The 17,779-nt window shown below is 38.9% G+C and overlaps 1 protein-coding gene across 13 annotated transcripts in view; it reads right to left on the bottom strand.

The window, feature by feature from the left end:
- Positions 1 to 17,779, bottom strand: part of LOC127971208 (protocadherin beta-15-like) — a 112,143-nt gene that overhangs the window by 77,356 nt on the left and 17,008 nt on the right. For 2 of the 13 annotated variants that reach the window (XM_052574073.1, XM_052574098.1), the window contains exons 2-3: positions 11,658 to 11,988; positions 7,311 to 7,524 (exon numbers count right to left, since the gene is read on the bottom strand). The exons of 2 other annotated variants lie outside the window; for them this stretch is intronic. In XM_052574073.1, coding sequence (XP_052430033.1) covers positions 7,311 to 7,524; positions 11,658 to 11,988 — 545 coding nt within the window. Of the gene's footprint in view, positions 1 to 61; positions 1,532 to 3,470; positions 4,016 to 7,310; positions 7,525 to 10,688; positions 11,989 to 17,779 lie in introns of those variants that run through there. 9 more of the 13 variants (XM_052574077.1, XM_052574097.1, XM_052574074.1 and 6 more) reach the window with 6 other exon arrangements.

Here is a 17,779-nt window from a genome sequence, read left to right as displayed (position 1 = left end):
TGGAGCATCGCACCTGTCCGTTATTCTCAGAGTCTCTGTCCTGCACATTAATGATGCCAACTTCTGTACCGGGTAACACATTCTCAGGAACCGGACTGTTAACTGATTTAAGTATAAGAATTGGGGCATTGTCATTTATGTCAGTAATTTCTATTACAATTTTTGAGTCTGAGGAAAGACCATATCCGTCCTTAGCCTCAACAATAATTTCATACCTTGATTCGTCTTCAAAATCTATTGGGCCTTTCACGGCAATTTGTCCAGTTTGATGATCCAATGAAAATGTTTCTTTTGCAGATTCAGATAAATGCCCAAATTCATATGTGACTTCTCCGTTTTGTCCCTCGTCAGCATCAGTAGCACTCACTGTCACCACTACAGTATCTAGAGGAGAATTTTCAGGCAGACTGACTTTATAGACGGCCTGACTAAAGACTGGAGCATTATCATTAGCATCCAGCACAGTGACGTGTATGGCTACAGTACCTGATCTCGGTGGAGTCCCGCCGTCTACCGCAGTGAGAATTAATGTTACCTCTTTCTGCTGCTCACGATCCAACCCTTTATCAAGCAACAACTCGACATTCTTGCTTCCATCTGTTTTTGAATTCACCGCTAAAACAAAATTATAATTTTTTTCTAATATATATTTTTGTACTGAATTGCGGCCGACATCAGCATCTCGAGCCTCAATGATACGAAAGCGAGCACCTTTAATGGCATTTTCACTTATTTCAAGCTTGATTACATCTTTGGGAAATATTGGCGTATTGTCATTAATGTCTTGGATTTGTAAAACAACACGATGCAGTTCCAAAGGGTTTTCTAACACAAATTCGAAATTAAGCGTACAGGAAAGCTTCTCCTTACAAAGCACCTCTCTGTCTATCCGATCGGCCACTATCATTTCTCCCGTTCTCAAATTAATTTCGCAGAATCGTTTTTTGTTACCTTCAGCATCTATGCGAGCTTTACGAGATGTAAGTGTGTTCCCATCAAGCCCGAGATCCTTTGCTAAATTTCCAATTACAGATCCGCGATTCATTTCCTCCGGCAAAGAATAGCTCAAATCTCCATAAGCGGCGTGCGTAATGACTATAATCAGAGAAATGCCCACAATCAGACAATGCGTCGGAAAGAATCTGCGATCCATATTTCCTATGCAGGCTAATATTAAACAAAACCAGCATATATCCGAGCATTAAACGAAAGCAAAATGAGAATCTAGAAACCTCGCTGAGGCGGATACAATAGACGCGACCAGTAGCCAGAGTCGAATAACATTTCAGTAGAGCTGTTTTGTCTTTACAAGGAATGACATCATAAACAGGGTGGAGAAAAAAATAACATTATGTCTCAAATCCTCTGCAGGTAAACAGCGACTCTAGGCGTTAAAATGTGAAAACTGCAATTTATGATCTCAACAGATGTGGGCCATGCACAGGAAAGGCTCAACAAAAAGAGTACAATTAATGTGTCAGACAAACAATAAATAAATAATTGAACATTGAAACTGTAGTTATCGAAGTGTAAATGAATACAACGCTGAACAGAAACATCAGAAAACAAATATTAATTTCACAAAAAAAAAAAAAAAAAAAAAAAGTAACGAAGAGAAAAAAGATGCTACTATTATATTCTAATCTGACAAAATGTTAAATGCCAAGAATATAAAATGCTGAAAATGTAAATTATTTGCAAAAATAAAGACATTTGAAATAACGGATGATAAAAAGATATACAAGCTTACATATCACTGAACAAATAATGGTCTGCTCACATATCAACTGGAAAGGAAACCTCACTTAATTGATAAAAAAAAATAAAAAATAAAAAAATAAAAAACACTTCTGCTCTCAGTGAGTTAACATATGCGTTGGTGTCATTTTTAACAAAATATGTAAATAACAATACTGCAGAAAAGAAAATCCTGAGTTCAATGAATGCACATCTGGATTTACAGTGGTGGCCACAATAGTATAACACTAGTATTGAAAATAGTTTGAACTCAGTTATTTATATATTTTGCTTTAGTGAGTTGGCTGAAAATATCAGTTTACATTTCCAAACATTCCTTTTGTCATTAATTACAATAATCCAGTGAGATTTTTGTTTACATAAGGGGTCTGACAACAGCCAGTGCTCCACACAGAGATCTGATCTCAGCCTCATCCAGTCTGTCTAGAATGACAAGAGGAAACAGAATAAATTGAGAACTGTGGCAATGTCTCCAAGATGCATCAAGAAACTTGCAAAGCTACCTGAAAAACAATGCACAAGTGAACCAAAGGTTGCAAAGGATGGTCACACCAAATTTTCATTTAATTTAGTTAATATAAGTTAATTGATAAAAACAAATATTTCTGACATTATTTTTGACAGCATCCTAGTTTTACAGCATTTTTTACACAAATGCCTAAAACTTTTAACAGTACTGTAGCTTTGCAGGTTTCTTTAAACATCTTGGAAATGCTGCCACAGTTCTTCTGGATTTAGTCTGTCTCAGTTTGTTCTGTTTCTTCATGTCATTCGAGACAGACTGGATGAGGCTGAGATTAGAACTCTGTGTGGAGCACTAGCTGTTGTCAGACTCCTTGTGCAAAATAAAAATCTCACTGGATTATTACAATTAATGTCAAAATGAATGTTTGGAAGTGTAAAATGTTTATTTCCTACTGACAATACAGCAAAAGATGGAAATGACTGATGTATTTTTTATTTTTTATTTATTTATTTATTTTTTAGCTGGTGAGAATAATGTTTTAATAATTTTGTCCAGCAGTGTAAATCCATGCCTAATAAAAAGGAATACATTCAAAATAAATTAATATTAATCTTACCTCATTTGATTGTGCATCAAGTCCTTCAAGATCATATAAAGCTGTCTTTTTCAAAGTCAGGTCAGTGGTCAGTGTATCCTCATTATAAGATCTGACGAACTTGAAGTCACTAGTGCGCGAGCCCGTGGTCAGGTATGCGTCATAATTGTAAGTGCTGCGGAGAGTTCCCGCGCCCTCCACATCTGCGTAATTTGGAGGCAGATACGCGCTGGGAATGGCTACAGCTCCATCAAACAACAGTCTGGGCTTTCTCCTGCGACAAAACCTTACGGCCAGGATGATGATGATGAAGGTCAGAAAGAAAGTGGAGACGGACACCAGCGCGATGATCAAATAAAATGTCAGCTTGGAGCTGCTCTCGTCACGAGACATGTCTTTCAGTTCTGGAACTTCAGCCAAGTTATCTGATATAAGTAAATACAATGCGCACGTGGCTGAGAGAGAGGGCTGTCCGTTATCTCTCACGGACACAATGAGGTTCTGTTTCATGTTGTCAGATTCAGAAATGTCCCGCTGCGTCCTGATCTCTCCGCTGTGGACACCGATAGTGAAAAGTCCCGGATCTGTCGCTTTAATAATGTGATACGAGAGCCAAGCGTTCTGGCCAGAATCCGCGTCCACGGCGATCACCTTGGAGACCAGGGAGCGCGCCTGAGCAGCTTTGGGTACCATCTCGGTCATGAAGGAGTTTCCTTCCGGCGAGGGGTATAATATCTGAGGGGAGTTGTCATTCTCATCCGTTATGAAGACACTCACGGTCACGTTACTGCTCAGAGGAGGAGAACCGTTGTCTCTGGCCAACACGAGCATTTTGAAACTTTTCAGCTGTTCGTAATCAAACGACCTCACGGCATGAATGACCCCGGTGTCTCCGTTAATGGATAGAAAGGAGGACACCGGTGCGCCACTGAGATCAGAGGACAACAGAGAATAAACTACAGTGCCATTCTGTCTCCAGTCCGGGTCTGTAGCTGATACTGAACAAATAGAGGAGCCAGGTTTGTTATTTTCTTGCACATGAGCTCTGTAACTCTGCTCCTGAAATACAGGTGGATTATCATTCACGTCAGCTACAGTCAGGTGAATATTCTTAGTGGAAGATAAAGGCGGAGAGCCCTCATCAGTAGCAGTAATTGTAATATTATAATCAGAGAGCAGCTCGCGGTCTAATTCACCTGTGGTCACCAAAGAATAATATTTCTTAATTGAAGGCACGAGTTTAAATGGGACGTTTTGCTGAATGGAGCAGCGCACCTGTCCGTTATTCTCAGAGTCTCTGTCCTGCACATTAATGATGCCAACCTCTGTACCGGGTAACACATTCTCGGGAACAGGACTGCTAAGGGAATTAATCACTATTATAGGGGCGTTATCATTGATATCTATAACATCTATTATTACTGTACAATGGCTGGCTAGTCCCTGACCATCTTTAGCTTGAATCGGCAGTTCTATTGAACTCTCCTCCTCAAAATCCACGTGTCCCTTTAGTTTAATCTCTCCAGACACTGTATCAAGAAAAAACAATTGCCGGACAATCTCGGATAAATGACTAAATGCATATGTCACTTCTCCATTTTGTCCCTCGTCAGCATCAGTAGCACTCACTGTCACCACTACAGTATCTAGAGGGGAATTTTCAGGCAGACTGACTTTATAGACGGCCTGACTAAAGACTGGAGCATTATCATTAGCATCCAGCACAGTGACGTGTATGGCTACAGTACCTGATCTCGGTGGAGTCCCGCCGTCTACCGCAGTGAGAATTAATGTTACCTCTTTCTGCTGCTCACGATCCAACTCTTTATTCAGCACGAGCTCACCATATTTTCTTCCATTTTCCCTGGTTAGTACATTAAGAATAAAGTGTTCACTATCTTGAAGCGTATATGATTGCACATAATTCCGACCAATATCGGCATCATGAGCCTCATCTAATAAGTAACGAGATCCTTTGTCTGCTGATTCTTGTATTTCGAATTTAACGACACTCTCTGTGAACTGTGGTGAATTATCATTTATGTCTTCAATATTTAGAAGGAAGCGATGAAGTTCTAGAGGGCTTTCAAGGACAAGCTCCTGGTTTATGACACATGAAGCTTTCTTTCCACAAAGCCCCTCTCTGTCGATTCTCTCCGCCACGATCAGCTCTCCAGTGTTCAAATTAATGTCGCAGTATCGTTTTCTGTTACCTTCAGTATCAATTCGAGCCTTACGAGATGACAGTCTGTTCACATCGAGTCCGAGATCCTTTGCAATATTTCCAATCACAGATCCGCGTTTCATCTCCTCTGGAAAAGAATAGCTCACGTCTCCATTAACGGTGTGCGCCATCAGCACGAAGAACAAAAGGCCAAACATCTCGCAAGCAACGCGGAACCTTTGGAATTCTTCAGATATTAAGCATTAATTAAGCCCAACAACAAAACGACAAATGTAAAATCAAAATAAGACAAATCGAAAGGAGTACACCATAAGACGATCAGTCACTTTCGACGATTTTCTACAACGAAAAGAGCTTGAAGCCATGTGTATGACATCATGAACTGGGCGGAAAATGTGTGTTAAAGACACACATTGTTTCGCAGGTAAACAGCGACACCATGAGTTAAAATAAGAAACTGCATTACGTTCTTGTCCAATATAATTGAATGCCATCACACACACAAAGGGTATTCTTAGCAAATAATTTTATTGTTATGCAACTGTGTAGCAAAACTAAAGCCAGCAGCAACATCCTTTTAAAAGATTAATTCACCCAGTAATGAAATTTTCTTGTCATTTACGCACCCATATGTCGTCCCAAACCTGTATAAGTTTCTGTCTTATGCTGAACACAAGAGAAGATATTTTGAAGAATTGTTAAGTGCCAAACAGTTGTTGATCCTTACTGACTTGCATAGGCAAAGAAATATCACGGAAATCAATGGGGTCCATCAGCTGTTTGATTACCAGTATTCTTAAAAATATATTCTATCATGTTTTACATGAGAAAGAAAATCATACAGGTTTGGAACGACATGAGGGTGTGTAAATGATGACAAAAAAAAAAAAGGGTGAACTATTAAAGTGCGAGAGATAAAGAAGACTTCACTATGTATGGTATTAAAATCAAACAAACAAACAAATATAGAGGGATAGAGAGCTATACATACAAAATACACAAAACCAATAGTAAATAGCAGTGCAGAACCATGGACAGCAATACTGGAAACCTGTGCTATGTTATTTCCTATCAGATTAAAAACAAGTTTAAAAGATTTAGCTCAAGGGAACGTTACTAACATATGAACTTAATTCTCGTTCTAAAGTAACTGCATATAAAAATGACAAAGACACAAGTAAAACCATTTAAATAGCAATGTCTTATCACAGACAATCACAAATTGAAGACTCTATAAGGACACCCATACTGATGACTGACATGTTTCTGCTAAGGCATTCGTCAACGGAATGAGACGGAAGTCCCTGAAATCATTTAAAGACGACTAACAAACTACTTTTACAGCTTGACTTCAAAAGAAGTCAAAACAAGTGGCAAAAAAGAACTACCGCATTCATGACCAGATGAAGGGTAAAAAAATTCACTTATACCATCAATATGTTGTAACTACAAACTGACCCTATTCACGTGTCTACAATCAAGCATTTGACAGAGCCATGTAAACCCCTAATAAATAAATAAATAAATAAATAAATAAATAAATAAATAAATAAATAAATAAATAAATAAAGCTTGCTAAAGAAATCAGTTAGATGAAAACACAAATATAAAAAAAAAAAAAAATCCACCCAATTATTTTTAAAGAAATATTCAAGTCCTACCTGAAACGAAGCGCTAATATCCGCATCGAGTCCTTCAAGATCATCCACAGCGGATTGAGTCTTTTTCAGAGTCAGGTCAGCAGTCAGTGTGCCCTCATTATAAGATCTGACGAACTTGAAGTCACTAGTGCGCGAGCCCGTGGTCAGGTATGCGTCATAATTGTAAGTGCTGCGGAGAGTTCCCGCGCCCTCCACATCTGCGTAATTTGGAGGCAGATACGCGCTGGGAATGGCTACAGCTCCATCAAACAACAGTCTGGGCTTTCTCCTGCGACAAAACCTCACGGCCAGGATGATGATGATGAAGGTCAGGAAGAAAGTGGAAACGGACACCAGCGCGATGATCAAATAAAACGTCAGTTTGGAGCTGCTCTCGTCACGAGACATGTCTTTCAGTTCTGGAACTTCAGCCAAGTTATCTGATATAAGTAAATACAATGCGCACGTGGCTGAGAGAGAGGACTGTCCGTTATCTCTCACGGACACAATGAGGTTCTGTTTCATGTTGTCAGATTCAGAAATGTCCCGCTGCGTCCTGATCTCTCCGCTGTGGACACCGATAATGAAAAGTCCCGGATCTGTGGCTTTAATAATGTGATACGAGAGCCAAGCGTTCTGGCCAGAATCCGCGTCCACGGCGATCACCTTGGAGACCAGGGAGCGCGCCTGCGCAGCTTTGGGTACCATCTCGGTCATGAAGGAGTTTCCTTCCGGAGAGGGGTATAATATCTGAGGGGAGTTGTCATTCTCATCCGTTATGAAGACACTCACGGTCACGTTACTGCTCAGAGGAGGAGAACCGTTGTCTCTGGCTAACACGAGCACTTTGAAACTTTTCAGTTGTTCGTAATCAAACGACCTCACGGCATGAATGACCCCGGTGTCTCCGTTAATGGATAGAAAGGAGGACACCGGTGAGCCACTGAGATCAGAGGACGACAGAGAATAAACTACAGTGCCATTCTGTCTCCAGTCCGGGTCTGTAGCTGATACTGAACAAATAGAGGAGCCAGGTTTGTTATTTTCTTGCACATGAGCTCTGTAACTCTGCTCCTGAAATACAGGTGGATTATCATTCACGTCAGCTACAGTCAGGTGAATATTCTTAGTGGAAGATAAAGGCGGAGAGCCCTCATCAGTAGCAGTAATTGTAATATTATAATCAGAGAGCAGCTCTCGGTCTAATTCACCTGTGGTCACCAAAGAATAGTAATTTTTGATTGAAGGCACGAGTTTAAATGGGACGTTTTGCTGAATGGAGCAGCGCACCTGTCCGTTATTCTCAGAGTCTCTGTCCTGCACATTAATGATGCCAACCTCTGTACCGGGTAACGCATTCTCAGGAACAGGGATTTTGAGAGATTTGATCATAATTATAGGGACATTGTCGTTGATATCAACAACATCAATAACCACAGCAGAATAACTGGCTAAACCTTGGCCATCTTTAGCTTGAATTGGCAGTTCAATTGAGCTTTCTTCCTCATAATCAAGGAGACCTGTTAGTTTAATTTCACCAGACAATGAATCCAGCGAAAATGTTTTCATATGGGTTTCAGGCAGATGTCCAAATTCATATATCACTTCTCCATTATGTCCTTCGTCAATATCGGTTGCAATTACTGTCACCACTACAGTATCTAGAGGAGAATTTTCAGGCAGACTGACTTTATAGACGGCCTGACTAAAGACTGGAGCATTATCATTAGCATCCAGCACAGTGACGTGTATGGCTACAGTACCTGATCTCGGTGGAGTCCCGCCGTCTACCGCAGTGAGAATTAATGTTACCTCTTTCTGCTGCTCACGATCCAACTCTTTATTAAGCATGAGTTCGCCATATTTTCTTCCATTTTCCCGAGTAACTACGTTTAAAATAAAGTGGTCATTGTTTTGAAGTATATATGTTTGCACCGAATTCACACCAATATCCGCATCATGGGCCTCATCTAATAAGTAACGAGATCCTTTGACTGCAGATTCCCTCATTTCGAGATTGATTAAAGTTTGTTTGAATAAAGGTGAATTATCATTTATATCTTGAATATTAAGAATAAAGCGATGCAGCTCCAAAGGATTTTCCAACACGAGCTCCTGTTTCATAACGCATGAAGCTTTCTTTCCACAAAGCCCCTCTCTGTCGATTCTCTCCGCTACGATCAGTTCTCCAGTGTTCAAATTAATGTCACAGTATCGTATTCTGTTTCCTTCCGTGTCAATGCGAGCATTACCAGTTGAAAGTCTGTTCACATCGAGACCGAGATCTTTTGCTATATTTCCAATCACAGATCCGCGTTTCATCTCCTCTGGAAAAGAATAGCTCACGTCTCCATTAGCGGTGTGCGCCATCAGCACGAAGAACAAAAGACCAAACATCTCAGCAGCAGCGCGTAAGATTTTATGTCTCTCTATGTAAATGAACGAAACAACTATTCGAAGGTTAACCACATGTAAAGGACAGATGACAGTACAAAATCTAGTTCATGTTCGGTATAAGAAGACAAAAGAGCAAGGCACCGCTCACCATTGACGATTTTTACAGCCAGCTATGTCAGTCTTGAATATGACATCATGAACAGGGTGGAGAGAAACAGTAATGCCATGGTCAACGGTTGCACTGGTGAACAGCGACACTAAGAGTTCAATTATGAAACTGCATAAACTCATGCCTCTCATATGCAAAACATGGATATAATACTAACAATGCATAGGCTTATAAAATGACATATCTGTAGTTTCATACATACTTTTAGGATGTTACAAGGGAAGAAGATAAAAATTCACATTTACAAGATACTTCGTAGTCTGCCCATGGCATGAAAAAAAAAATCTTACATGACAGACAATAAGTTAAAATGCATCAATGCTTACCTCCAACGTATGGTATGACATTTTTAAATCTAAATCGCGAAATCCAGTTAACAAGACATGTGTGACCATGTGACAGTCTTTACAGATAAACAGATATAATATGCTCCAGCCTCTGTAGCATTAAATACTATAGTTAGCTATAGAACAGTGTTTATATCTCCAACCAGACGCTCTAAGAATTAACCAAATATTTATTTGTATGCTTACGTTATAATTATAAGACATCATTAAATGAAAAAAACAAAACAAAACAAAACAGCTTGACTGGTATAGCCTACAGGAGTTTAATAACAGAACTGAAATGTTTCAAAGTGGAAAATATCACATTTCAAATTTAACAAAGAAGTAAATAAAATATAATTTGCATGCTGATGCACACCTTGCACCACGAATGCTTGGAGAAATGTACTAAGTGCCAAACCACAAATGTCCAACAAAGTTCAACAACACTGCACTGCATGATCCGTCAATCTTTAAGTGCCATGGAAGGGATGATCTCAATGGTAAATAATTCACAGACTATTTTCTGATTTCATAAATAAATAATGCTCGAGCGGTTAATGAAACAGGGGTTACACAGGACAAAAAAAAAAATAAATAAATAAAAAACTAATGCTAAAAAAAGGGGACATAAACATTATCTCAATATTAATAGCATTTCGAAAATAAGAAACATAATACAGATTACATTTCTTATGTAGGACCAACAATCCACAGAACAGTACATCCCAGTGCAGCACCATGGACAGCAACAGGGTAAACCTAAGCTGCCATTACCAATATGTCTTAAAAAGAGTTTTAAAAGATTTCGCTGGCCAAAATATTATTGGTTTCTGGATTTAATTTACTGAATTGGTTAACTTCACATAAGTGATGCATCGATAAGCGAAACTACATAAATACACCACAATCAATTACAAACGGCAGAAACTAGAAAGACACACAAATTGATGTTAGAAAAACAATTAAGGATGATCCAGTAAAGGGAATTAGTTTATCTGAAGGCAGATTTCGATAACTGTGCAAGCTCAGCAAAAAAAAAAAAAAAAAAAAAAAAATCGTGAAAGATAACAACTAACAATTGCTCCAAAATGACCATACACATCAAGAAATAAATGATAAAAATACCAAAGTAGGACTACTTTTAGATTACAAATTGGCCCTTAAATGTTAATTGTATAAAATAGTAAATTTAGTACATAACCACATTTGATGTAACTTACATTATGGTATACTTTTTAAAAAGTGATTTTTAGTCTTACCTGAAACGAATCTTTCATTTCCGCATCGAGTCCTTCAAGATCATCCACAGCGGACTGAGTGTTTTTCAGAGTCAGGTCAGCGGTCAGTGTATCCTCATTATAAGATCTGACGAACTTGAAGTCACTAGTGCGCGAGCCCGTGGTCAGGTATGCGTCATAATTGTAAGTACTGCGGAGAGTTCCCGCGCCCTCCACATCTGCGTAATTTGGAGGCAGATACGCGCTGGGAATGGCTACAGCTCCATCAAACAACAGTCTGGGCTTTCTCCTGCGACAAAACCTCACGGCCAGGATGATGATGATGAAGGTCAGGAAGAAAGTGGAGACGGACACCAGCGCGATGATCAAATAAAACGTCAGTTTGGAGCTGCTCTCGTCACGAGACATGTCTTTCAGTTCTGGAACTTCAGCCAAGTTATCTGATATAAGTAAATACAATGCGCACGTGGCTGAGAGAGAGGACTGTCCGTTATCTCTCACGGACACAATGAGGTTCTGTTTCATGTTGTCAGATTCAGAAATGTCCCGCTGTGTCCTGATCTCTCCGCTGTGGACACCGATAGTGAAAAGTCCCGGGTCTGTCGCTTTAATAATGTGATACGAGAGCCACGCGTTCTGGCCAGAATCCGCGTCCACGGCGATCACCTTGGAGACCAGGGAGCGCGCCTGCGCAGCTTTGGGTACCATCTCGGTCATGAAGGAGTTTCCTTCCGGCGAGGGGTATAATATCTGAGGGGAGTTGTCATTCTCATCCGTTATGAAGACACTCACGGTCACGTTACTGCTCAGAGGAGGAGAACCGTTGTCTCTGGCCATCACGAGCACTTTGAAACTTTTCAGCTGTTCGTAATCAAACGACCTCACGGCATGAATGACCCCGGTGTCTCCGTTAATGGATAGAAAGGAGGACACCGGTGCGCCACTGAGATCAGAGGACAACAGAGAATAAACTACAGTGCCATTCTGTCTCCAGTCCGGGTCTGTAGCTGATACTGAACAAATAGAGGAGCCAGGTTTATTATTTTCTTGCACATGAGCTCTGTAACTCTGCTCCTGAAATACAGGTGGATTATCATTCACGTCAGCTACAGTCAGGTGAATATTCTTAGTGGAAGATAAAGGCGGAGAGCCCTCATCAGTAGCAGTAATTGTAATATTATAATCAGAGAGCAGCTCGCGGTCTAATTCACCTGTGGTCACCAGAGAATAATATTTCTTAATTGAAGGCACGAGTTTAAATGGGACGTTTTGCTGAATGGAGCAGCGCACCTGTCCGTTATTCTCAGAGTCTCTGTCCTGCACATTAATGATGCCAACCTCTGTACCGGGTAACACATTCTCGGGAACAGGACTGCTAAGGGAATTAATCGCTATTATAGGGGCGTTATCATTGATATCTATAACATCTATTATTACTGTGCAATGGCTGGCTAGTCCCTGACCATCTTTAGCTTGAATCGGCAGTTCTATTGAACTCTCCTCCTCAAAATCCACGAGTCCCTTTAGTTTAATCTCTCCAGACACTGTATCAAGAAAAAACAATTGCCGGACAATCTCGGATAAATGACTAAATGCATATGTCACTTCTCCATTTTGTCCCTCGTCAGCATCAGTAGCACTCACTGTCACCACTACAGTATCTAGAGGGGAATTTTCAGGCAGACTGACTTTATAGACGGCCTGACTAAAGACTGGAGCATTATCATTAGCATCCAGCACAGTGACGTGTATGGCTACAGTACCTGATCTCGGTGGAGTCCCGCCGTCTACCGCAGTGAGAATTAATGTTACCTCTTTCTGCTGCTCACGATCCAACTCTTTATTCAGCACGAGCTCGCCATATTTTCTTCCATTTTCCCTGGTTAGTACATTAAGAATAAAATGTTCACTATCTTGAAGCGTATATGATTGCACATAATTCCGACCAATATCGGCATCATGAGCCTCATCTAATAAGTAACGAGATCCTTTGTCTGCTGATTCTCGTATTTCGAATTTAACGACACTATCTGTGAACTGTGGTGAATTATCATTTATGTCTTCAATATTTAGAAGGAAGCGATGAAGTTCTAGAGGGCTTTCAAGGACAAGCTCCTGGTTTATGACACATGTAGCTTTCTTTCACCCGATTCGAACGTTATCACTCGATTGAATGGGGCGTTATCAGCGGTTATCAGCCCATAGAAATGGGCCAGGAGGGGCCTCCTGCGCCTACTAGTAGGCTCAGAAGGCCGTGATCATCCATCCAAATGGTTGATCACCCACAAATATACAAGAGAGGACTCCAGATCCAATCCCAGAATTCCTGCTCACCGGTAATCGGAAGTCTACTGGACGAATGCGGCAACGTTGCGATATTTCCTGCTTAATATTTTCAGGTAAGACTATTAAAATGATAAAACCGAGCATTTAAACTGTTATGGAAAACAATAAGCACACTCGTATTGCGTGTCATGATTGTTGACATGAGATAACCGTATTGCGATGTATCTGCAAACGTTATCGCTAGACAATATTACGTTATTAGCGTGTCGTTATGTTAACGTTGCATGCTTTATGTGAGCATTAACGTTGCTAATATGAGTGTGTATTTATGTCTGAAGCTAATGGGGGAATTAAGTTTCTAGTTAAACTGTCAACATGACTTTTTACACTCTTACAAGCTATTGTGTATGCTCGATATCTCCTCACTGAAGCCGGATCATAGGCTTAATGTAGCCCATATTGACTTGAGAGAAATATTAAACACAAGACGTATTTTACGACTGTTTGGAATCCTTGGGATCTTGACTAGAATGTAAAATAAAGTTCTGTGGGTTTGAACAAAGCTTGTCTGGATTTGATCCTATATCAGGAAGTTTAGCATCTGTCAATCTGTCTGTCTGTCTTTCTATCTATATACCTTCTCAAAAAAATAAAGGGAATACTTAACAACACAATATAACCCACAAGTGTTCCCTTTATTTTTTGAGCAGTTTATATATATATATATATATAGCTAGCTAGCTGTGTATCTATCTATTTATATAATCTATCTTGCAATCTATATATCTAGTTATCTAAGCTAGCTGTATCTAACTATCACACCAAATATCCCTCATCTGACTGCATCCCATTTTCACTCATGTGTTTCTGTCTTTTAGGCTGTGATAAGAAGTACGGTACGGGTTGCACTTTGCTTTATGTAATAATTGCCAAATATTTTGATTTCAGATATGGGAAAAAGCTCTTAAGATGACCACACTTTTCAGGAACGTTAAAATTAAGTTGGTGAGGAGGTCTATCGCTGGCCATGCAAAGTTTTCTTACCTCAGTCAAGGTCTTCCCCAGCCCAGCTACAAACAGACCCACCCTTCAGACGCTTCTATTACATCTCAACTGACTGAACCTGATGATGCGACACCGAGCTGTTCTGAGAGTGCATACAGTAAGGCAAAGAAGAGAGAGCTTCATGCCTGGGATGCAGTCAAGGATGAGATGCTTAAGGTGTCGTTTGAATGTTCAGCACCGATCACTACCCAGTGTGCTGTCTGCCGAGAACATGCTGATTATAGGTGCATTGAGTGCAGCTCCACTACAGTGTTTTGTGAGGTTTGCCTGAAGAGGATTCACAGAAATTCACTGCATCTTCCTGAAAAGTGGAATGTAAGAACAATAACATACAGTCTTACATTGCTATTGCTATACTTGTATACAGACAGCAAACTCACAGTAATGTCAACAGATTCATTAGATACTTCAAATTGTTTTAGCACTATGCAGTATCAACTGTTAGTGTCACAAGTTTGTTGTTTTAAAAACATCAGAGCTATCCATCTTTCTTACAGAGTGTTTACTATGAGCCATCCTCCCTGGGGTTATTCTTATATTTACCTGAAGCCCATGGCACCCATGCTGTGTACACAAAGGACATGAAGATCATTGTCAGCACAGGTTTGTCATTTTACCTGATACAAACTCTTAATGTATTTAATTTTATTGACAGGTTAAGGAATTCAATCCTATTACATGTGGAGTAATGATTTCCTTTAAGGAATTAATCAAATTTGTGATGCAATTAAAAAAAAAAAAGTTGTTTGTTGATTCCAATAATTACAAACATGAAGTTATATGTGACACACTCAAGTGATTTAGTCTATACTATATAAACTAAATGTATAGTTTATATACTATCATGATGGGTAAAAATGTATAGCCTGAATCCACTGTAAGTCGCTTTGGATAAAAGCGTCTGCTAAATGCATACATTTAATTTAATTTATACTGATATGGTAGTCTCTATAGTAGTACTAGGTTATGTTTTAATGTTATTTTCCTCTTTATATTTGGCAGGACGGCTCTGCACCATTACAGTCTAGATGTGTGCGTGTGAACCAGAAGCCTGCACTCTGCTAAGATATGGGCTCTGATTAGACAGCCTTCTCCATCCCTCTGCTAGAGCTTTCTGTTTCTCTGTCACTGGAGTGTCAGGTTTCTGTTGAGGGTTTTTGCAACACCCCATATCCCATTTTAGGCATCACCACTTCCGACAAAGAAGTTTGGTTGATATTTGCCCACAATTAAATGATGGAACCATATGCCCAGCATGTCCAAAGGTTGGTTATAATTCCAGCATGGTTCTTGTTTGATTAAACTAATGGCATAGAATTAAAATCTGAATTAATATCAAACTAAGTTAATTTGTGTATGTAGTATTATAATAGAAGTAATAGTATAAATGTATAAACCTGGTGCGGGTACAAAACCAATGTTACTGTAAGTGTTTGTTTTCCAGGCAGATGGAGATATGATTGTCACATTGGATGCTAACTTTGGCCTTGTGAGGAATCAAAGCTCTGGTACAAGTGCGGTTGATCCATTACACTGAACCCGCATGAGTAATACCTGCTATCACATCTTAACAGCTCAAAGCCTCAAGAGGTTAATCATTGTTGCAGAATTTCATGGCCTGTGTACATGAAATATTAATTAAACTTGTGAAAAAAGATCACTATTCCTCTCATAAATCTATGTTTTCCTTAAATCTTTAGGACTGCAGTAAGCTGCTCTCATTCAAGGTATCCAACAGATACATAATATAATATAATATAATTACTTTACTGCATTACTTGTGCAGACATGTTGTTTTACTAGGTCTGATCTCTTTTAAAACTTAGGCACTGTATTTAAGCATACATATCACCACTAGTCTGTCTGTATGAGTACAAAATTAAAAAATAAACGGTCTATAATTGTTACTGTACAAGCAGAGTAAAATATTTCTATAAAAAATATTGCACTACTTTTATTTTGCATAGAATACATTGTTCAGCAATATTTTTGCACACTCATCCAACTGCATTTATTACCACTCATACTGTTTATATAATCCTTCATTGCTCTGTTCACAATGTACATACAATCCCTACATTACATTCATATTTATATTCTGTATATACTCTGATCAATATTGTATATAGCAACTCCACTGTACATTCTGTATATCATAGCTTTACTTACTCTGCACTTTTATGTATATAAAACACTATATTCTTGCACTTCTGGTTAGATGCTAAATGCATTTCATTAGCTCTGTACTTGTACTCTGCATAATGACAATAAAGTTGAATCTAATCTAATCTAAAAAAAAATGTGTTTACCATAATGTAATATGTTATTTACTGTAATGTACAAATGTGGTCAATGTGTGGGAGGTGTTTTGTTTTTTGTGAGCTCACCATCAAAATCCCCTTCGACTGAGTTGAAATGAAAATAAATTATTGGATCTTGAATCCTCTGAACCAACTATGAGTTTGTAAAAAAATAAAATAAAAGGGAACATAGTATTGACTCTACGAGTTACAGCCATGTTTTAGCCATGGTGCTCTGCACTTATTCACAGCACATTTAAAATCAATGAAAAGTTATTTACTTAATAAATAACATACAATGAATTTACAGTCATAATCCGTATGTGACAGTGTGCCACATACAGTAGGTTCCTACATAACTGTTATTTGCTTGAAATTCTCCAGATCCAAGCCTATGTAATTGAACAATTTTTTTCTCTTCTTCAAATTGGCTGCTTTCATTTTATTTTCACTTTCTTCTTTCAGTGAATGTATATTACATTTAGTTTGTTCGTTGTTAGTTGCCATGGTGGTTACGCTGCTATCGCTGAAACCACGTGGCTTGCATAACGTAGTTCCGCCCAAAAGTATTTTATTCACAAGACACTTTTTTTTTAAATGATGAATTCAACATATGTCCACGAAAAAACAACAACAAACACATAACTCAACAATACGATATATTAATATAACTTTTGCACATTTCCCCTTCGATTCAGAGAAACACATTTTTGGTAGCAGAAGGTTACGGAAGTGCATTGTGTTGTGGGCGGGGTTTGCGGTTTCTACATTTCGGTTAAAAAGTCTTAAATAAACAAATATATTTAGATTTTCTTAACGTAAATCATCTAGATGCAGTGTAATTAATAGATTGGTTGTACTAGATATTTGATATATTCAGTAGATATATCTTTTTACAACCCTAATTTCCAACCCTAATTCGCAAACCAGATAAACTACAGCTGCAGTGCTTGATTTGTATCAAGCTGCACTGAGTAGCTATAGGGAATTGTAGTTTTTAACAAATTTGTGTATTTCTTAGAATTGGATATTGCAAATAGTGAGTTGAGAGTACAGTGTCGAGTTTAGGCGGATTGTAAACATATCTATGTAATCAGATTTTAAATGTCTAAATTTTAAATGGGTTCAAATTACTTTTAACCAGATTTGACAATATCCCAAGCTGTTGACATCATAAATGAGGACAAGAGCTCTCTATAACAGTTAGTCCCACGTGTGTAGCCCTTTTTATTGCTTAATTATAAGCCTTCAAATATGCACCAAGGTGATGTTTCAAAGGTCAGTATTTCAAAACAGGAGCCATGTAGAATCTTCATACTTACATATCATGGGTCAAGACCTTTCTAACAAT

Source organism: Carassius gibelio, chromosome B14 (assembly GCF_023724105.1).
Source record: "Carassius gibelio isolate Cgi1373 ecotype wild population from Czech Republic chromosome B14, carGib1.2-hapl.c, whole genome shotgun sequence".
In the NCBI taxonomy this organism is placed as follows: Eukaryota; Metazoa; Chordata; class Actinopteri; order Cypriniformes; family Cyprinidae; genus Carassius; species Carassius gibelio.
Note: the sequence above shows the minus strand (reverse complement) of the source record. Positions and strands in the feature narration are given on the sequence as shown.